We start from the raw sequence: 22,008 nt of genomic DNA, 5'->3' as shown, positions 1-22,008 counted from the left end.
TTTTGTATTTGAAAACGAGCAAATAACTATTAATCCCTGAAGCATAGAACACTATTAGGATTTTAAAAATGAAAAGATCTATTTTCATGAGGAAACAAAATACTTAAGCATGGAAAATTAAAGTTAAAACAGTCTTTATAAAGCATCATCCAAAAAAACCCACTTTGTCAGAACAAACAACTCCATTATATATTAACTACACTAATCCAGTAATATTACCCAAGGCAAAACTGCTGTCGTTTCAGTAAAAGTATATCGCATGACTTTTCGAACAATTCCACTCTACCGTGGAAATCCAAGCAAATTCTGAAATAACCTGCTTTCTGGAGGGGGAAAAAAGAAGTTCTGGTTTCACTCAATGGCTGTTTTATATTTCAAACCTCTCAGCACAGATCTTGTCTCAGGACATCTCCCTCTGGGTGCTCCTGGAATGTTTACTGTTTCCGTGACATGGCGTAGACAAATGTGATCCTGGTGTCTGTAAACTTATCTTCCATTGGTCAATTTCACTGCCAAAGAGACTGAACCACTTTGGTTGAGAATACCTTCAGGCAACCAATGTTGGTTACTGCCAAAATCCCTTACAGAGACACAATCATTCGAATGGATATGTCTCTCCTTAGCATGATAGCCATGTCATCCATAAAACATTAGACAGGGGTCGTGGGTAGAGAGGTGGACTGGTGGTGTTGAGATGGCGGTGCGGGCTCGTTGGACCGAAGGGCCTGTTTCCCGGGCTGATTTTGTTCTTTGTTCTTTGTCTTTCCTTCTGCCTTTCCGGTCTCCTTCCCACTCTTGCTTTGACAACAGGATGTAACAGATGTGGGTGAAACTTTGGCTTCCAACACATCAGTAGTTCAGCTGGTGAGAGCCCTGTTGCAGTTTGTGGCGTGAGACAATACTGGATCAAGAACAATGAGAGTTTGGTTCCCAAAATATTACCTGCCATTCTCCTTGATCCTCCTTTGTGTCTGAACAGCTCACTTTGCTAAACCATTTGAAGCTGGACGAAAAGGAGCAGTATGCATTTGACGTATTCCATTCCTTTGCATCAGCCCTTGGGATGAATCACTTGCAAATGTACCATTGTCAGGAACAAGAGAATTTGGTAAACCATGAGTTGTAAAAACTGGCGTAGCTTCTCTATCATAATGAGAGCTGTGATATTGCTCATGATGTGTACTTGTAATCACCTAGAATGTGCAACCATGATGACCAGAAATGTATAACCCATAAAAGGCCCTGCAAAGTGCACATGAAGCCACGAATACACAGCCACACATGTAGTGGAGCTGATGGCACCATCTTTTGGTTGAGCTGGCACACAGAATAGGATTTCACCTTGTTCTCCAAGTCCTGTTCCACATTAGGCCACTAAACATACAACCTGGCTAAACTTCTCATTCGGGAGGCATCTGGGTGACTCTCGTGAACTTCATCCAAGACTTGTGAATGACTAGATGTTGGGTAGCCCACTCTGTAGTCCCAATGGATACAACCATCCTGCACACTCAACTCATCTTTCCGCTTTGCATATGGTCTCAATTTATATTCTCTTATAACAGTGTGCCAATTCTGCATAAAGCACGTCTTCACCTGGGATAGAGTAGTGTCCTAGTCAGTCCACTATTGAATCTGTTTAGCAATAACTGGAGGATATAACCATTTGTGAAGCAAGGGAATTATCTGTGGAGGAAAGTGTGTCTTGGTGAGTATGTCTGGTGAAGGAAGGTAACTTTAATATGTATGTGTTCGCATTGTCCTTCCCTTCCCTGTCCACAGTGTTACAGACTGACAATGTGAGAGCCAAGTGCTGTATTCTCACTGAGGCCATGGGATGAATGAACTTGGATTCACTGAAAAGACTCATCTGTGGTCGGTTTATCAATATAGTGAATGAATGACCAGAAAAGTACTGATGAAACAATAAAGACAATGGTTAGAGTCTAACTGTGAATATACCTTCTGAGCAAATGTGATGCGAAACCAATGGGTTTTTCTGATCCATTAGCCTGCCTATTTCTATTTCTGTAACATTGTTCAACTTTGTCTTTGTCATCTAATCTGCTGTAATCCATATTACCTCCAGATTTGACAATTCCATCACTTCCTTGGCTGCCCTTCCACATTATACCCTGCTGCCCTTGTCTTAAATTGCACCAAATTCATCTACCACCTCTATGCTCACTGACCGACATTTGTTCCCAGTGATTGATCCACAAGTTCTCCTCCTTGTTTTCAAATTCTTCTCTGGTCTCATCTTTCCTTTGTAATCTCCTTCGACCCCATGGCTCTCAGATATTTGCTCTCATCTAATTCTGGTCACTTGGGCATCTCCATCTTAATTGCTGCACGTTGGTGGCTCTGCCTTTAGTTGTTTGGTCCTAAGCTTTGAAATTCCCTTCACATCTCTATCTTTCTACTTTGCTTTCCTCCTTTGAGACATTGCATAAACCCTATCTCATTAATCAAGCTTTTGGTCTTCTTATCTAATGTGTCCTAATGTTGCTTGGTTCTGTTTTGTTTGATGTTCTTGTGAAGCGAATTGGGACATTTTGTTATATATCTTGTATAACTTCCGGGGCCCTGTTCATTGCAGACAGAAAGAACATGGACACGCATTGCGCATGTTTCATCTAAAAATAAATAAATACAGCCATTCTCTTGTTCATTCCTCAGGGCATGCCTTGACCAATTAGAGTCAAGTTGTCTGCTTTAAATTTCACAAAGTTTGGCAGTTAATTGTCAGTCGCCATTAATTGGTGCAGTCTCCATGGCAATGTCTCTATTAGTCAGAGTCCACTTGCCAATCAATCAGCTTTCTCTTCTCGTACAGTATAAAGTTGTTGCTCCTCCTGACATTGGCATTCTTGCAATTGCCCTGATGAGTGCAAGACAAAAATGTATTTTTTTAGCAATACTCATTTTATAATTCTCGTAGCAGTATAGTTATAGTTCAGTCAGTCAAAACCCTCCACTTGCACCCTCTAAAAGTTGGCTTACATAGATGATGTATGAACTGTATCTAGACCGTATAGTAAACTGTTATACTCTGGTAATAGGCATTGAAATACGTTGCCCTTGTACACTCCTCCTGTACTCTGAATTGTTTTAAAAGGACAAAGTTGACAATCCATCTAGTTCATCTAATATAAATTTATTTTGAAGCAAGTATAAATCTGTTTAACAGGATAAATATAGCACTTAAAGTTTGAAATATCAGTGGTTCTTTTAGTAACATGAAACCATTATTCATGTTCAGCTTTTAGTTGTGACGCACAAAGGTCAGCAGAGAGCATGGGATTTGAGCCTGCCACTTTGTCTGAGCCTTCACAATAGAAGATGAAAACTGTTCTTTGTAATTAATCAAATATATTCCACTTCAGGTTAACTCCTGCAGTAACAGACCACAGACAAATGGAATTTGCAGATGTAAACTGCTTTGAATAAACAAATCTAACTAAGCAAGATTTGATAGTATTAGACTTGGGGTGAGATAGGCATACATTTTACTTTATCATGTTTCAAAGTTAAGGCAAAGAAATCTCATGAAGAAACCATGCTTTCAGTTTGAAGCAGTCATTGGTCAAGTTTCAAACTCATTGAAAGAGATGAGAGGATTCAAGAATGTAGACATGAAGCATTGTAGTAGTTGGTATGTGCTTTACATATTGTTGATTGTCATTTTCTTTGGCATCTAATTACTGTGTCTCAAATGGCTCCAATGACAATAGTGTGTGTCAGTGAGTGCCTACATGTACTCCAGGTGATTTTTGAAATAAGGTGAGAGTTGTGGCATGTGGAGCAGCAAGGATGTGTGATCAATTAAGCATTGCTGTATCCTGACTCAACCCAGAAGACGATTTGAATATACAAAGTTAGAGCATGTTCTCGAGAGAGGGGAAATGAGAAAAGGAGTATATTCAGGAAAGGCTGTGACTTGCACTTGTTTGCCAACAAGATTTTTTTTTCAATTATTCTAAGGAGATAAATTATTTTTTTTTCTTGGGATGTTAGTATCGCTGGTGAGACCAAGTTTCGTTGCCCTCGAAAATGTGGTGGTGTGCTGCTTCTTGGCTCCTGCAGTCCATGTCATGAAGGAACACCCACAGTGCATCTTGGGTGGATGTTCCAGGATTTTGATGCAGTGACAATGAAGGAACAGCAAGATGATTCGAAGTCAGAATGCTGTATGACTTGGAAGGAACTACAGGCAATGTCTACAGCCCTTCATCTTACAGACTTGGAAGGTGCTGCGAAGTTGCTGTAGTGCATGCACATCACTGTCAGTGTGTTCTGGTAATGGAGAGGATACATTTTTAAGGAGGTGAGGGTGTGCCAATCAAGCAAGCTGTCTTGATTTGATGGTATCAAGATTCTCAAGAGTTGTTGGAGGTTTTGGTCATCCAGACAAGTGGAGAGTATTCAATCACACAATCACTACTTGTGCTTGTAGCGAGTCAGCAGGCTGTGTACTTGCTGCAGAATTCTCAACCTCTGACCTGCTTTGGACCTGAGTGGCCCTCCAAACAGAGCATTAGTGAGTGGGTTGCTTCTTGAAAGCGCTACTAACAACATCATCTTTAGTTTGCTGATGATTGCGAGCAGACTAAGGGGTCGTAATTGGCTGGATTGGATTTGTCTTGTTTTTTGTAGACAGGACATGCCTGGGGAATTTTACACATTGTTGGATAAATGCCTGTGTTATAACTGTATTGGTTGGCTGAGAGTGCAGTTGTCAGGGCCCATCATCTTTGCTATATTCAGTTCCTCAGCTGTTTCTTATTATTTGGAGTGAATTGAATTCTCAAGACTGGCATCTATAATAGTGAGAACTACAAGAGCAGCCCAAATTAGATCATTCATTTGGCACTTCTTGCTGAAGATGCTTGCGTATAATTTCAGCCCTGTCTTTTACACTTGATATGCTGGGCTTCCCCATCATTGGGGATTGAGATGGTTTTGTTATTGTCCTCCTCCTGTTTAGTTTATTTTTCACCTTAATTCATGACTGCTGATTTCTTTACTTGGGAGTGTATTCCACACATTAAAGTTTTTAGGTATCCAGATCACCAACAACCTGTCCTAGATAATTTCCACCCCCACCCCACCCCATGCCGTCACTTACACCTCTACTTTCTCAGAAGACTAAGGAAATTTGGCGTGTCAGCTATGATCTCACCAACTTTTACACTTGCACCATAGAAAACATTCTTCCTGGTTGTATCAGAGCTTGGTAGGCTCCTGCTCTGCCCAAGATAATAAACTGCAAAAGGTTGTGAATGTAGCCTGATCCATCACGCAGTTTCTAACCTTGGGGTGTGCGTGGCTGAAAAATTCCACCCATTCTCTCAGTTGGGACCTCACTAGTTTAGTCAGAATGCCTTTAAGACTCATCTTATTACTACATTCATTTGTTTATAGCTTTACATTGAATGGATTGTTGGTCAACAGTTGAACCATGTAAGCAGGAGAACCTTAATAGGTTAATAAGATTTTTAAACCATTAGACATTAAGGCACTGACAGAACCACCAGCATTTAGTTAAATGATTCTTAAACCAAACTTATGAGCTAACAAGAAAACAGATTACACATACGATGCAGCTAGAGATTTAGATAAATGATTATGATTTTAAAACACATGCTGATATTTTGAATGCATTAATGTATTTTTTAAGGTATATTGTTCACTTTAGTCAAGAGTAATTTGCTGCAAGGTATCATGACAAAAGACATTAGGAAAGTTCCATATTCTAAGAGAGCGTTTAGACCTTGAGAGTATGCAAAATTTATCAGTGAAGAGAACATTTTAGAGCATTTATTCATATTTCATGAATAGGGTTTATTTACTGTCCAGACAAGATGGATGCATGCCCAGATATGGAGTCACGTGTTAACCTGGTTTGACAGTGACCTAATGTGGGAACCGGTGAGAACGTTCATTTGAACTTTGGGCTAGTGTCTGAGATTACTAGACAACACAGGAATTGGGGTCAACTAAGACGAGTTAGCTTCCAGATTTTACGGACCAATAAAATGCTATTATGCCAGAGAGTAAGATGTGATTATAAGAACATAAGAAATAGGAGCAGGAGTAGGCCATCTAGCCCTTCGAGCCTGCCCTGCCATTCAGTAAGATCATGGCTGATCTGTCGTGTCTCAGTTCTACCTTCCTGCCCTCTCCCCATAATCCTCAATCTCCTTACCTATCAACCCGCGTCTTAAATACATTTAGCGAGACAGCCTCCACCACTTCAACAGGCAGAGAATTCCAGAGATTCATCACCCTTTGAGTGAAGAAGTTCCTCCTCAACTCCGTTCCAAACCCCCCCCCCCCCATCTTGAGGCTGTGCCCTCTAGTCCTACTGTCCTTTCTGAGCGGGAAGAGCCTCTCCACCTCTATCCTATCCATCCCATTCATCATCTCGTATGTCTCAATGAGATCTCCCCTCATTCTTCTAAACTCTAACGAGTACAAGCCGAGTTTATTCAGCCTCTCATAGTTCGACCCCCTCAACTCCGGTATCAACCTAGTAAACCTCCTCTGCACTCCCTCCAAGGCCAAAATATCCTTGCGTAAGTGTGGCAACCAGAACTGCACACAGTACTCCAGCTGCGGCCTCACCAGTGTCCTGTACAGTTGCAGCAAGACCTCCCTACTTTTATATTCAATCCCCCTCGCTATGAAGGCCAGCATTCCATTAGCCTTCCTGACCACCTGCTGCACCTGCAGGCTGGGTTTTTGCGAGTCATGCGCAAGGACCCCGAGGTCCCTCTGCACCGTTGCATTAAGGTATATGACAGGTATTATTGTTTTATGTATACTAGAGATGATTGATTTAAAGTTAATGGGAGTAATTGCCAAGAAAAACCTATAATCTGTTTTGAATTGCATACATCAGAAATTATTGGAGAGGTCTAGCTGCTCATCTCAAAGCTGCTGTGACCTTTTGATGATTTCTCTGTGCAGCTGCTGGTTAAATAAAAATTAAGTCTTTAAACTGGGACACTGGCTTCATGAGTCTTGTAGTTCTGACAATACCAACTACCTTGAAAACCCTGCCATCAAACCCAAAGCTTTATCTCTTTTCCTAAATGTTTTTTACGCTGTACTCTTGAATGGAACCTGAAAGACTGCCAGTTTTTGGGTATCTGTGTAAGTTTAATGCTGCTCATGCAGAAGAAAAGAGAATAAATATAAGTGAGCATCACAGTCATTTGGATTGTCAGATGTTCCCTACGTACAGGTAAAAACGCAGTTAAGCTAGATTACTGTTTTCTCCAAATCGGAATAGTTCTGTCAACTGAGAAGTCATCGTCTCTTAATGCATATATTATTGCTCCCTACTTCTTTCTAAAATCTAGATTTCTTAATTTCACACCAAGAAGCTTTCATTTTTATACTTGCTGAATTTTTAGATGAGCACAATGTTTTGAGTTGAATGTCAGTATGTCCAGTAGCAATGTTTATAGCCTATTTTGTGAGAAGCATTCTCTGAATAATGTTGCCTTTTAATAATTAAAGTAGTTTGCTTGACTGAGGTATTTTTGTGCTGCGCGTTAAACTGGAAAGTTTTTGGGTTTCTTTCCTGTTGGCACTGTAATTGCTTCTCTGACTTTGATAGCACAATAAGCAGTCACCTGCACTTATATGCTACTTTATCACATCCTTGTGATGTCTCTGAGCACTTCACTAAAGAGCCCACAAATAACAAATTGATGATATGACTACTTAATCTATTTTTGGCCAGTTCTCTGTCTGCTGTAGTTGTGGATGGGTGCTATCTACCTTAATATATTCTGATTAAATGGCTATCCTGTATGTGAAAACTTGGAGGCTGAATTTAAACTAGTCTGGCACAGGTAGCACTGTTGCCTTCGAGTCAAGATTGTGGGTTCAGTCTTTGCTCTAGAAACTTGAGCATAGAAGCTATTTTGGTGATACTTCAGTGCATTCCTGAATGGGCTCTGCACCATCAGAAGCGCTACCTTTTTGTATGAGCTATTAAACTGGGATCCTGCATGCTGCCTTATGTAGCACAACCCAAGAAGAATTGAATTCCCACAATGTTTGGTCAATATTTTACCCCCAGTCACCATCATTAAAATAAGATTACTTAATGATCTATCGTGGGATTGTGTTTTGGAAAAATGTGTTGCTGCATTTCTCTATTACGAGGGTGACTACATTTCAAAAGCCCTCTTGTTGCTTGCAAAGTGCTTTGGGACTACTTGAAGTAACAAAAGCCTGTATGAATGCAAATTGTTTACTTATCTGTGCTGCAGTGTGGTGAATACCTCAGCACTTGTAACCAGTAGCCAGTGGATAGGAATGCGGCTGACAATGAGAATGATTTTTGCCATTGATTTTTCCCCAGTAACTGCTGTGGAGATGAAGCAACTGAGGACTAAATCTCAAATCTTCCAGGTCTACTTTGCTCTTTGTATTGAGGAACAAATCTGAGATCTTCCTGATCTGTTCTGCTATGTTGACTCGTAACTGTTGAAGAGCATGTTTTTTTTTTATCATAAACCTATTTGCATGATGTGTCACACTGTAAGTATACCTCTGCAAGAAAATAATGTCGTGCTTTCAATAAAATGTCATATTTTCCATTATTCTTTTTCCCACAGGTTTGTGCGTACTATACTGCCCTTCTCCCAAGAGTTTCAAAGAGATAAACAACCAAATGCACAGCCACAGTATTTATATGGAACCAAGGTTAGTACATTCCGCACAATATTTTGATTTACTATCAGTTGCTTTCAAGTTGTAGAAATGACGTAAAACCACATTTTAGTGTTGCTCAGTTGTTGAAGATTTTGGTCTTTTTCAATCAGCTGAATGCTCATTGTTCTTTCAGTAGAGAATTTGTTTGGTTTTGAGGAGGATCTCAAAACCAAACCTGTCCAAGGCTGCTTAATGGACATTCCATAATCAACCAAGTAGCCTAATAAAACCCTTTAAAAAACATTGAATAAAATTTATTAAGCAGCTTTCAAATTCCTACTGGCAGATCTGAGGCTGTGCTGTAGACCAGAGAATGTATTATGCTTTTTATTCTAAACTGCATTCTGTGAAAAGGTATAAAATATGCTGTACCTTTCAAAAATTATATTATGAAAATTATATATTATAGTGCCAAATTATATTGCTCATGAGCAAAACACATTCTCAATGTAATTGACTCCACTTATCTTTCCCTTCCTCTTTCTTGGTGTTATTTTTTGCCAGTCTTGCAATTTTTTAAATATGTTTTCTCTTGATTTCTCTCTGGCTTTGTTTGAGTCTCTCACATCTTGGTTTATGTAAATACTGTCATCTTTGCCAATTTGTTTCTCTTGCTGCATTTCACTGTCTTTTTCACCCTTTTGTATCTGTATGTTCCATGCTTTTTCTTGACCCCCTCATATGCTATGAAAACCTGTTTGCCAGTCATTGCTTTCCAAATCCCTGCAGAAATGATTGCGTCCCTCATTCTACGAGATGATTGTGCATTATTCTGACACATTTGTGTGTGTAGCCTGGCATTTGAATTTGTGTTGGGAGGAATAAGCTGGGCCAAATAGGCAATAGAGATGCAGCTGTCAGTGCGTACTGAGTCTTAATTGTTATATGTGCTGTCTGTGTTTGTCACCATTTTGTTGAAGCTTGTTTCGTGTTTAATAATAAACAAACTTAAGTTTACGTAGCCACTTTCACATATATCTCAAAGTTCTTCAAGTGCCTAATTATCTTTCAAATGTAGTCAGTATTGTTTGGAGACAAATGCCGTAGACAATTTGTGAAGTTTCCAGTGAAACTCAACATCAAAATCAGTAATGTATTTTGATGGTGTCACTTGACAGGAAAATAACAGGTGGAATCTCAGTATATCATCATTGGCAACATTCATCTCAGTAAGATGATGAACATACATCAAATCAAATTAGTTGAGTATGGGGTCACTTCATATGCTGCTCTTTTGCTGATGGCTGAAGAGGCCACTTGCAAGTTCTGCCGCAGGTTTGACTGCTGCATATGAAATTATTGTTGGATGTCGTTTTCAATAATGGCACCTGTTACAAAGCCATTGATTGCCATGGTGCATTTTGGTCCCACCAGTGATATTGTCATTTCCTTGTGTTGTTGATTAATGTCTCCCAGCGGCAAAAATTGATGTTTAAGCTCTTCTTGCCCCACTTGCAGGCATCCTTGATGCAAAGTCTTGGGCATCCTACTGTTCTTCTGCCTCTGGCAACCTCACCACACAGAAAATCATTGTGAATTCATCCATCTTCTAACCGGTAAAGGTGTCTGAGCCAGCAAAGTCAACTTAATATCATATTGTCAAAAAATAGCTCCTCTGGCATAGAGCATAGTCTTAACTGCTGCACTGGTGTCAAACTAAGTTTAGGCTCTCAGTCCTAGAGTGGGGTTTGAACCTTGGTCCTCCTGGCAGAAGAGGTAAGAGTGCCACAATATTTACACACACTCATTAGGGTACAGCTGTATTTAGAATCATAGAACCCTACAGTGCAGAAAGAGGCCCTTCGGCCCATCGAGTCTGCACTGAACACAATCCAACCCAGGCCCTACCCCCATATCCCTACATATTATATCCACTAATCCCTCTGACCTATGCATTGCAGGACACTAAGGGGCAATTTCTTAGCATAGCCAATCAACCTAACCCGCACATCTTTGGACTGTGGGAGGAAAACGGAGTACCCGGAGGAAACCCATGTGGACACGAGGAGAATGTGTAAATTCCACACAGACAGTGACCCAAGTCAGGAATCGAACCTAGGTCCCTGGAGCTGTGAAGCAGCAGTGCTAACCACTGTGCTACCGTGCTACCCCTTTGCCTTAGAATTGTGTGAGCAGTTATAGTTTTGGAGAGAAAATGTTTAGGATGTGAGACATTTCTTCATGGGACCAGAATGTGCAAGGGCAGGGGCTCTATCAAACCAAAGTTAGGTTTACCTAAGATTTGGGACTATGCATGGAAAACAGCACAATTTCAATTGAAGTAAAAATTGTGTTTTAATGCCCTGGAGGTTTCCTCCTGATGGCTATTAACTTGAAAACACGCTTGTAACAAAATGTTTTAAAAATCATTGTTTCTTCAACCAGCTAAAGGATCAGTTCCAAACATTAACAATATGTGTTTCACACAGTAAAATATCCCAAGGAGTTTCAAATTGGTACTTGGTGTCCCAAAAGTATATCCTAATTGACTTAAGTTACAATTGGGTGTGGTATGCTGCAGGTTTCAGGAGCCTGGACAAGAAAGCCCAGGCAAATGGATAATCTGGTAAAACCAAAATTCGGGGATAAGGGTTATTGGGTTGTATGAAGGAAAGTCATTCCTGGGATTAAGGAAATGAAATGATCAGAGCATGATTAACCAATGTGATTGACTTTAATTGCTTGTTGAAATGGCTGAGTGAGCAACTCAATTGTATCGAACAGCTACATGTGTTGAATAAGATTATAAAAGGATGGACCACCCAGTATTTATTATACATGCCCAATGATGTGGAAAATAGTCTATGTATATTCTGTTCACAAAAATGCAGGACAAATTCATTGAGGCCGGTTACCACCCTATCAGTGTTCTCTTGATCATCAGCAAAGTTACAGAAGGTATCATTGACAGTGCAATAAGTGGCAGTTAGACAGCAATAACCTGCTCACTGCTCAGTTTGGATTCTGCCAGGACCACTCAACTTCTCACCTCATCACAGCCTTGGTTCAAACAAGGACAAAAGAGCTGAACTCCAGAGGTGAGGTGAGAATGATTGCCCTTGACATCAAGGCTGCAGTTGACAGAATGTGGTATCAGGGAGCTCTAGCAAAATTGTCAATGAGAGATAGGGTGGGAAACCCCACTGGTTGGAATCATATCAAGCACAAAAGGAAGATTATTGTGCTTATTGAAGGCAGTTCATCCAGTCCCAGGACATCCAACAAGGGTTAATCAGGCTGTGCTTGGTCCAAAAACTTCAGCTTCAAAACTTCTGCTTCAATGATCTTCCTTCCATAAAGTTAGAAATCTGGATGTTCGACATCAATTGTGTGTTTCTCTGTGCCATTTGCAGATTCTTCAGAGAGTCAGCCACATTGCTGTGTGTTTGGATTCACACAGAGGCTAGACCTGGTAAGGACGGCAGATTTCCTTCCCTAAAGGACATTAGTGAATCAGATGGATTTTTCTAATAATTGACAATGGTTTCATGGTCATCAGTAGATTGTTAATACCAGATTTTTTTGTTAATTGAATTCAAATTTTACCATCTGCCAGGTTCCCAGAACATTAGCTGAGTTTCTGGATTAGTCTAGTGATACTGTTAGGCCACCGCCTCCCCATTTGTGACATGTGACCTTGTTGTCCAACTAGTTAGTTGATATTTGAGCCAATCAGCTTGTTTAACTCGTTGGTTATTTGTACCATTTACAATTTTTTTGCCTTCAGTTTTGTAATGCCGTTAAGCACTATGGCACTGGAGATGTGCAATAAGTACATGAATTTTGATTATATCTCCAGTGATGCCATGGCCAAGATATCCTGTCTTTCAGATCATTAGGTCTAAACAGCGTTCAGTTTTTGGGTAGTGACTGCTTTTGGGATCATAGCAACAAAACCGTACATTGATGTGGTAAAACCCTACGAGGCTTCACAGAACATAGAACACTACAGCACAAACAGGCCCTTCGGCCCACGAGTTGCGCCGATCACATCAACACCTACCAATCCATAGACCTATCTATAACCCCCAATCCCATTAAATTCCATATACTCATCCAGAAGTCTTTTAAAAGACCCCAGCGAGTTCGCCTCCACCACCACTGACGGCAGCTGATTCCATTCACTCACCACCCTCTGAGTGAAAAACTTACCCCTAACATGACTTCTGTACTTGCCTCCCTGCACCTTAATCTGTGTCCTCTCGTAGCAACCATTTCAACCCGGGGAAATAGCCTCTGAGAATCCACCCTATCTATTCCACTCAACATTTTATAAACTTCTATCAGGTCGCCTCTCAACCTTCGTCTCTCCAGGGAAAAGAGTCCCAGCTCCCTCAACCTAACTTCATAAGGCATGCCTCCCAGTCCAGGCAACATCCTTGTAAATCTCCTCTGTACCCTTTCAATAGCTTCTACGTCCTTCCTATGGTGAGGCGACCAGAACTGCGCACAGTACTCTAAATGAGGCCTGACAAGGGCCTTATAAAGTTGCAGCATTACCTCCCAATTCCTAAACTCAATCCCTCAATTTATGAAGGCCAGTACACCATACGCCTTCTTGACCACATCCTCCACCTGCGAGGCCGATTTAAGAGTCCTGTGGACCCGGACCCCAAGTTCCTTCTGCTTTTCAACACTACCAAGACTCCTGCCCTTGATAGTGTACTCGTTCATCCCATTGGTTCTGCCAAAATGGACGACTACACATTTATCCGCGTTGAAGTCCATCTGCCACTTCTCCGCCCAGTCCTGCATCCTATTTATGTCCTGCTGCAACATCTGACATCCTTCCAGACCATCCACAACACCACCGAAGTTTGAAACAAAGTTTGATGCTGTGACTGAGAAGGAGATATTAGGAAAGATGATCAAAAGCTTTTGCCAAAATGATGGGCTTTTAAGAACATAAGAACATAAGAACATAAGAAATAGGAGCAGGAGTAGGCCATCTAGCCCTTCGAGCCTGCCCCGCCATTCAATAAGATCATGGCTGATCTGTCGTGGCTCAGTTCCACTTTCCCGCCCTCTCCCCATAACCCTTAATCCCCTCTCTTATCAAGAACCCATCAACCTGCTTCTTAAAAATATTTAGCGAGGCAGCCTCCACCACTTCAACGGGCAGAGAATTCCAGAGATTCACCACCCTTTGAGTGAAGAAGTTCCTCCTCAACTCCGTTCTAAACCGCCTCCCCTTTATCTTGAGGCTGTGCCCCCTAGTCCTACTGTCTTTTTTGAGCGGGAAGAGTCTCTCCACCTCTATCCTATCCATCCCATTCATCATCTTATACGTCTCAATGAGATCTCCCCTCATTCTTCTAAACTCTAACGAGTACAAGCCTAGTTTATTCAGCCTCTCCTCATAGCTCAATCCCCTCAACTCCGGTATCAGCCTAGTAAACCTCCTCTGCACTCCCTCCAGGGCCAAAATATCCTTGCGCAGGTGCGGTGCCCAAAACTGCACACAGTACTCCAGCTGCGGCCTCACCAATGCCCTATACAGCTGCAGCAAGACCTCCCTACTTTTATATTCAATCCCCCTCGCTATGAAGGCCAACATCCCATTCGCCTTCCTGACCACCTGCTGCACCTGCAAGCTGGGTTTTTGCGACTCATGCACAAGGACCCCGAGGTCCCTCTGCACCGTCGCCTGCTGCAGTTTTTCGCCACGTAAGTAATAGTCCTTCCTACCATTCTTCCTACCAAAGTGGACCACCTCACACTTGCCAACATTAAATTCCATTTGCCATTTCCTGGCCCATTCGCCCAGCCTATCTAGATCCTTCTGCAGACTCTCCACACCCTCCGCACAATTTGCCTTTCCCCCAATCTTGGTGTCATCAGCAAATTTCGACACCCTGCACTCGGTTCCCTCCTCCAGATCATCTATATAAATGGTAAATAGCTGAGGCCCCAGCACCGACCCCTGGGGCACTCCACTAGTCACCATCCGCCAATCCGAATAGCACCCATTGACCCCCACTCTCTGCCTCCTATTTGACAACCAATCCTCTATCCACGCTAACACCCTACCCCCAACTCCATGTCCCCTGACCTTCTGCAATAACCTCTTGTGAGGTACCTTGTCAAACGCCTTCTGAAAATCCAGAAAGACCACATCCACCGGCTCTCGTCTATCCACTGCCCTAGACACATCCTCATAGAACTCCAGTAAATTTGTCAGACACGACTTCCCTCTAATGAAACCGTGTTGCGTCTGCCCTATCAAGCAATTCCCTTCAAGATGCCTCGCAATTTCCTCCTTAATGACGGATTCCAACATTTTACCTACCACAGACGTTAAACTAACCGGCCTATAATTCCCTGCCTTTTGCCTGGCACCCTTCTTAAACAACGGCGTAACATTAGCCGTTTTCCAATCTTCCGGCACTTCCCCGGAATCCAGCGACGTCTGGAAAATAACCACCAAGGCATCCACTATAACCTCCGCCATTTCTTTCAGAACCCTCGGATGCATTCCATCCGGTCCTGGGGACTTGTCCACAATCAGCCCCTCCAGTCTGTCGAGCACCACCTCTCTAGTAACAGTAATGTCATTAAGACCCTCCAGTCCTACCACCTTTCCATCGCTAACACCCGGCAAATTATTCACGTCCTCCTCCGTGAAGACAGAAACAAAAAAGTTATTCAATACCTTAGCCATATCCCCATCCCCTACCACTAGGTCCCCTTTCTCATCCTCTAAAGGACCAACGTTCACCCTAGCCAGCCTCTTCCTTTTTATATATTTATAAAAACTCTTGCTATCCTTTTTTATATTAAGCGCTAGCCCAGCTTCATAGCTTCTCCTACCCTCCTTTATCAACTTCTTTGTCAATCTTTGTTGACATTTAAACCTTTCCCAATCCTCTTCTCGCCCACTGCTCTTAGCTACTCTAAATTCCTCCGCTTTTAATTTAACACTTTCCTTCACCTCCTTCGTTATCCACGGCTTATTACCTCTCCTCCTACTGTCCTTTTTGACCATCGGAATAAATTTCTGCTGAGCACCAAGAAAGATCTCCTTAAAGATCCTCCACTGCTCCTCAGCAGACCTACCTTCCAACGCGCTCCCCCAGTCCACATTTGCCAATTCTTCTCTCATCCTACCATACTCCCCTCTATTCAAACAAAGGACGCGTGTCCGGGAACCCACTTTCTCCTCCTCCATCTGCAACAGAAACTCCACCATGCAATGATCACTCTCTCCAAGAGGATCCTTCACCGCAAGGTCCCTAATTCTACCCGCCTCATTACATAGCACCAGATCCAAGATAGCTCGCTCCCTCGTCGGCTCCAACACACACTGTTCAAGGAAATTATCCCGGCAGCATTCCAAGAACTCCTCCTCGAGCCCACCTCGTCCAACATGGGTCGACCAATCAATATGCAGATTGAAATCTCCCATAACTACTGCCGTCCCATTCCTGCACGCCGCACTTATTTGCGCGTTAACAGCCCGCCCCACCTCCAGATCATTATTTGGGGGCCTATAAACGACACCCACCAGCGTCTTCCTCCCTTTGCTGTTCCTAATCTCCACCCACAACGATTCCACTTTCTGCTCTTTGGCTCCGATATCATCCCTTGCTACCACCTTGATACTATCCTTAATCAGCAGAGCTACGCCACCCCCTCTTTCCTCCTGCCTATCCTTCCTAAACACTTGATAGCCCTGTACATTCATCTCCCAGTCCCTGTCACCTTGCAGCCACGTCTCTGTAATGGCCACCAGATCGTATCCATTTGTGTCGATCTGCGCCACCAGCTCATCCACTTTATTCCGAATGCTTCGTGCATTCAGATAAAGCGCTTTCATCCCAGCCTTCACCTGGACCCTATTTGCCGTAACGCCACCAATTGGGACATCCTCGGCCTCTTCCCTTACCTGTACCCTATCCTTAACTTTAGACCTCGTAGCGTCACCTACCCTCGCACCCTCCCCCCCCCTAATTAGTTTAAAGCCCTGTCTACAGTCCTCTTTACTCGATTCGCCAACACTCTGGTCCCAGCACGGTTCAGACCCACCCCATCCCGCCCGAACAAGTCCCACCTACCCCAATACTGGTGCCAATGCCCCATAAATTCGAACCCATTCCTCCCACACCAATCCCTGAGCCACCCATTCACTTCCTTTATCCTGTCAACCCTACGCCCGTCTGCACTCAGTTCAGGCAGTAGCCCAGAGACGACCACCTTGTCGGTTCTACTTTTTAATTCCATTCCCAGCTTTTCATACTCCCTCCCCAGATCCTCAGTCCGCACTTTGCCTACGTCGCCGGCACCCACATGTACTACAACGACCGGGTTCTCACCCTCCCACTCCAGGTTCCTCTGCAGCCCAGCTGCGACATCCTGTACCCGAGCACCAGGCAGACAACACACCCTTCTGTGCACTTTGTCATTGTGACAAAGGACAGTGTCAATACCCTTCACCCCACTATCCCCAATCACTACTACGTTCCTTTTCCCTTTCTCTTTGCCTATGTCCTGCTGCATCACTGTACCGTGTGCAGTTTGCTCACCAACCTCACCTGCCTCATCCTCTTCCAGACTGGAAGCAAGAACCTCAAACCTGTTATGCAGATTAAGAGGCTGAGGCCTCCGCTCCTCACCCCCCTTCCTCCTCCCAGCAGCCCCCTTTTGTCCCTGACCCTTAGATTTAGCCAGTCTAGCAGGGGTGGATGTCACTTGCACCCCATTGACAATGGCACCCTCTCTCCCCCTGATGAGCCTCAGTGTCTGTAGCTCAGAGGCCAGCTCATCCACCTTGAGCTGGAGCTCCTCCAGCAACCTGCACTTACTGCAGACATGGTCACTGGGAAGGACCCTGGGGTCCACCAGTTCCCACATCATACAGAAACCACACATCACATGCCCCTCCATTATTCACTGTAATTTTTTATGGGGAAAAAAATTTTTTTCCTTGTTTCCTGCTGTAGTAGTTTTGAAAAAAAATTTTTTTCCTTGTTTTTTCAAACAAACTCACCTGGCCTTTTTCCCTTCCAGCCCTTTTTGATATTAAGCCCTATTAACTCACTCTGCTTCCCACTCACTCCGCTGCCCGCTCAGACGCTGCCCGCTGTCTACACCAGGCCTCCTTTTAAACCTGGCGCTGATTTAAAGCAGGCTGGTCCACAAATGCCTTTTAACCACTCCTTCAGAATTCTTAAAGCAGTAAATACAATAAATAAATGCTTTAAACAGTTCTACAAAGAGTAAAGTGCTTTAAACTTATTTTAAACAGGTTTTTAACAGGTAAAATCTTAGCTCTCTCTCTCTGCTTCAGCAAACAATGGAAGGCTTCACCGTGTGGCCCCTTGATAATTAAAGCAGGCTGGTCCACAAATGCCTTTTAACCACTCCTTCAGAATTCTTAAAGCAGTAAATACAATAAATAAATGCTTTAAACAGTTCTACAAAGAGTAAAGTGCTTTAAACTTATTTTAAACAGGTTTTTAACAGGTAAAATCTTAGCTCTCTCTCTCTGCTTCAGCAAACAATGGAAGGCTTCACCATGTGGCCCCTTGATAATTAAAGCAGGCTGGTCCACAAATGCCTTTTAACCACTCCTTCAGAATTCTTAAAGCAGTAAATACAATAAATAAATGCTTTAAACAGTTCTACAAAGAGTAAAGTGCTTTAAACTTATTTTAAACAGGTTTTTAACAGGTAAAATCTTAGCTCTCTCTCTCTGCTTCAGCAAACAATGGAAGGCTTCACCGTGTGGCCCCTTGATAATTAAAGCAGGCTGGTCCACAAATGCCTTTTAACCACTCCTTCAGAATTCTTAAAGCAGTAAATACAATAAATAAATGCTTTAAACAGTTCTACAAAGAGTAAAGTGCTTTAAACTTATTTTAAACAGGTTTTTAACAGGTAAAATCTTAGCTCTCTCTCTCTAAGGAGAGACTTAAAGCAGAGGGATCCTGGGCAGAAATTCCAAAAGCTAGGGCCTACGTGGCGGAGAGCATAGGCACCAACGATGTGGCGAATAAAGCAAGGTTAAAAACAAAGTACTGTTGATGCTGGAAATCTGAAATGAATACAGAAAATGCTGAAAATACTCAGCATCTGTAGAAAAAGAAACAATTCATATTTCAGGTCAATGGTCCTTCATATTAAGATAACAAATGCACAAGAAGACAGAATTAGTGGTGTGCAAATATCTTGGGAGGATTATAGACCGGAGGTTAGAGAGATGAGGAAGAGTGAAGCTATGGAGGAATTTAAAAACAAGGGAGCACATTTTAAAATTTTCAGTTTAGTGCAGATGACGTGATCTGTGTAACTGTGTTCTATGATTAGGTATTGCGTTCATTAAACGTTTATGCTCTTTTTGCTTTTCTGCTGTGCTTGGATCCATCTCTGCAGTTTTTTTGATGAAAGAAGGTAAATCACCCTTTTTTCTGTTTTTGTTTTTTAAAACAAAAGATGATTATTGATGTATTTGGCAAGTCCTTCAGTGATGCTCCCACAGGAGAGGAATGTATTTGGACAGAATTTAGTCAGCAGGCTTGAATTAATGATATATGGCTAATAAAACACCTATTGAGCTGCAAATTAGACCGCTGGGAATTGCAGCTATTGTGCTGAAAATCACCAGTTGCAGATGCATTATTTAAAGAAAGGCAAACATTGGACGAGCTGTTTCAATACTGTAACCTATTGAGAATATATTTGCAGAATCCCCAAGAATAAAAAGTCATTGCTGCCAGTTGACAGAAGGTTAAATAAATTTTTATTCAAAAACCTTGGCTGTATCTTAGTGTCTTTATTGAGTTTTGCTGTACCGGTGGAAAAAAGGTTTTTTTTTTCTCATTAGAAAGAAGTGATTCAGTTTCTTGTTAAAACACTTTGTGATGTAGGCAGAAATTGCTGGAAATGATGACGGATCACACACCTGAAACATGATGCTGTCTAAAGTGTTCCGTATTTACAGCATATTTTGTTTTATTTCAGATTCCCTGCATCCACAGTATTTGACTTTTGACTTTGTGACTTGCTGTCCTTAGCTTAGTTTTGTGTACTTTAATATCTCGACTTTTTGAGGAAAAGATTTGGATTCAGAAGCTTAAACTTCAAATTTTTTTGTAACTTGCATTTTGAAATGACTTGCCATATAAGAGGATGCTGTTCATATTAAAACAGGGCAATGCATTACAATCTTCCTAGATGTGTTGTACAGGTGCATAGTGGTTATCATTATCAGGACTATCTAATTATAGTGACTCAACAAACTAAGTTCTGTTCCTTTTAACGGAATTGAGGATTTGTTGGTGTTTTCATGTTCAAATTTCAAAATTAATCAATGTTTTGAAGAAAACATTGATGGCATTTGTATTTTGATTTTAACTGTGTAATTTAGATGAAAACCGTTACAGTATATGAAATAAATTCTGGTCATTGATTTTTTTTCCCCCCCCATTGGCCAGCACCTTGGTTGCACCTTGGTTACACCTTGGCTTGAGTGCGACTGAATTTGGCGTGTGTATGAAATCACATGTTTGCCAAAGTGACCAAAGAATATTGGTTTTGCAACAGTTGTTCGTTAACAGGTCAATTCATTCACAATCTAATTCTGTTAATTTTAACTAACTTTTGGATTATGTGCTGCTTTTAAAATGAAAACTTTGATTATTAAGAAACCGACATTTATTCTGGCTTTATGGTTGCACTTGGTTCTGAGGCTGAAGGTCAGGCTTCAAGGCACTTTCCAGAGCTTGAGGTTAGAAAGCCAGTCTGACACTTCAGTGATTAAAAACAAAAAGTGCTGGAAATATGCAGCAGATCAAGCAGCATCTGTTGAGATACTTACTTTTCTCTCTCCACAGATGCTGCTTGACCTGAGCATTTCCAGTTTTTCTTTTTAGATTTCCAACAACTGCTGAATTGTACTTTTTGCTTTGTGCTTTCCACTTTAGTATTGTATTGAGGGAGTTTTGTGTTTTCAGAGATGTCTTTTTTCTGAAAATGCTAGACATTTGATGGTCCAAATGGGGGTAAAACGCTGTCAACAGTGGGTGATTCACCAGAAGCCAGGGTTGGGAGGAATGTAGAGTTCTTGGTTTCTCCCACGATGGCAGAATGCTTATGTCTGTAGCATAGTGATCCAGAGGCCTGGACAAATAATCCAGCTGTAAGCATCCAATTCCAACCATGGCACCTGGAGAATTTAATATCAGTTAATTCTGAATTTTTTAAAAAGCTAGTAATTGTGACCATGAAACTATTAACTAAACTGGTTCACTAATGCATTTTTGGGAACAAGATCTACTGTCCTTAACCTGGTGTGATCAATATGTGACTCTTGACCTTGGTTGGCTCAAGAGCAGTTAAGGAATAAAGGGGTAGAACAGTGGTACAGTAGTTCGCACTATTGCCCCTGAGCACTGACAGGGACCCTGGTTCAATTCTGATCTTGGGTCACTGTGGAGTTTGCGCATTCTCCCTGTGTCTGTGTGGGGTTTCTTCTGGGTGCTCTGGTTTCCTCCCACAATCCAAAGATATGCAGGCTAGGTTGATTGGCCACGCTAAATTGTCCTTTAATGTTAAGAGACCAGCGAAATAAATGCATGGCGTTACAAGGATTGGACCTGTGTGAGATTGTTGTTGGTGCAGGCTTGATGGGCCGAATGGCTGCCTTCTGCATAGTAGGGATTCTAAATACTGGCCTTGCCAATGAAGCCCATATCACTTGTATTCATAAGGAGGGTGGTGCGGCAAAATACAACGATAGTAATATAATTGAAACATAAGGCTGAGAACTTAAATTTGTGCCATTGGAGCCAATATTGGCACAAATATAAGGGTTGCGAGGTGAGCAAGGTTTGCTGCAACTAGATTGAACAATCACATTTAGATGAACCAATGCTTACGTAGGGTTGAGAGAATGGGAATATGTCCTTTGGAACAGCTGAGTCTGCAGATGATAGGGTCATGACTAAGGGTTTAAGCAGAGAGCTGCACAAATTAGTGATATGGAAGTGGAAATAAGCATTCTTTGTGGGATGCCATGATTTTGAAAAGCCAGTTCAACTTCTGTGTGGCCAAGAGAGGGATGGATGTTGTTCCATAAGTATAGAGCTTGTGATAAGGGCTGAAGACAGTAGCTTACACCTTGAGGAACAAAAGTGAAAAAAATTGAATACAAGACAGACATCTGGAGAAAATAGTGAAGCAACACGGCTTTGGAGTGCATTTGGGAGCTAATTCTGCTTGATTGTTGCCAAATATACATGGCAGTTACTTAATCCAATGCTCTAAAAACCAAAGATG

General features: G+C 42.0%; 1 protein-coding gene across 2 annotated transcripts in view; it reads left to right on the top strand.

The window, feature by feature from the left end:
- cyfip1 (cytoplasmic FMR1 interacting protein 1) overlaps positions 1 to 22,008 on the top strand; it is a 206,499-nt gene that overhangs the window by 117,501 nt on the left and 66,990 nt on the right. For both annotated transcript variants that reach the window (XM_080197622.1, XM_080197621.1), the window contains exon 23: positions 8,637 to 8,724. In XM_080197622.1, the coding sequence (XP_080053748.1) occupies positions 8,637 to 8,724 (88 nt within the window). The remainder of the gene's footprint in view (positions 1 to 8,636; positions 8,725 to 22,008) is intronic.

This window comes from Carcharhinus amblyrhynchos, chromosome 10, assembly GCF_965287045.1.
Source record: "Carcharhinus amblyrhynchos chromosome 10, sCarAmb.v2.hapA, whole genome shotgun sequence".
Classification (NCBI taxonomy): domain Eukaryota; kingdom Metazoa; phylum Chordata; class Chondrichthyes; order Carcharhiniformes; family Carcharhinidae; genus Carcharhinus; species Carcharhinus amblyrhynchos.
This window is presented reverse-complemented; position numbering and strand designations above follow the sequence as displayed.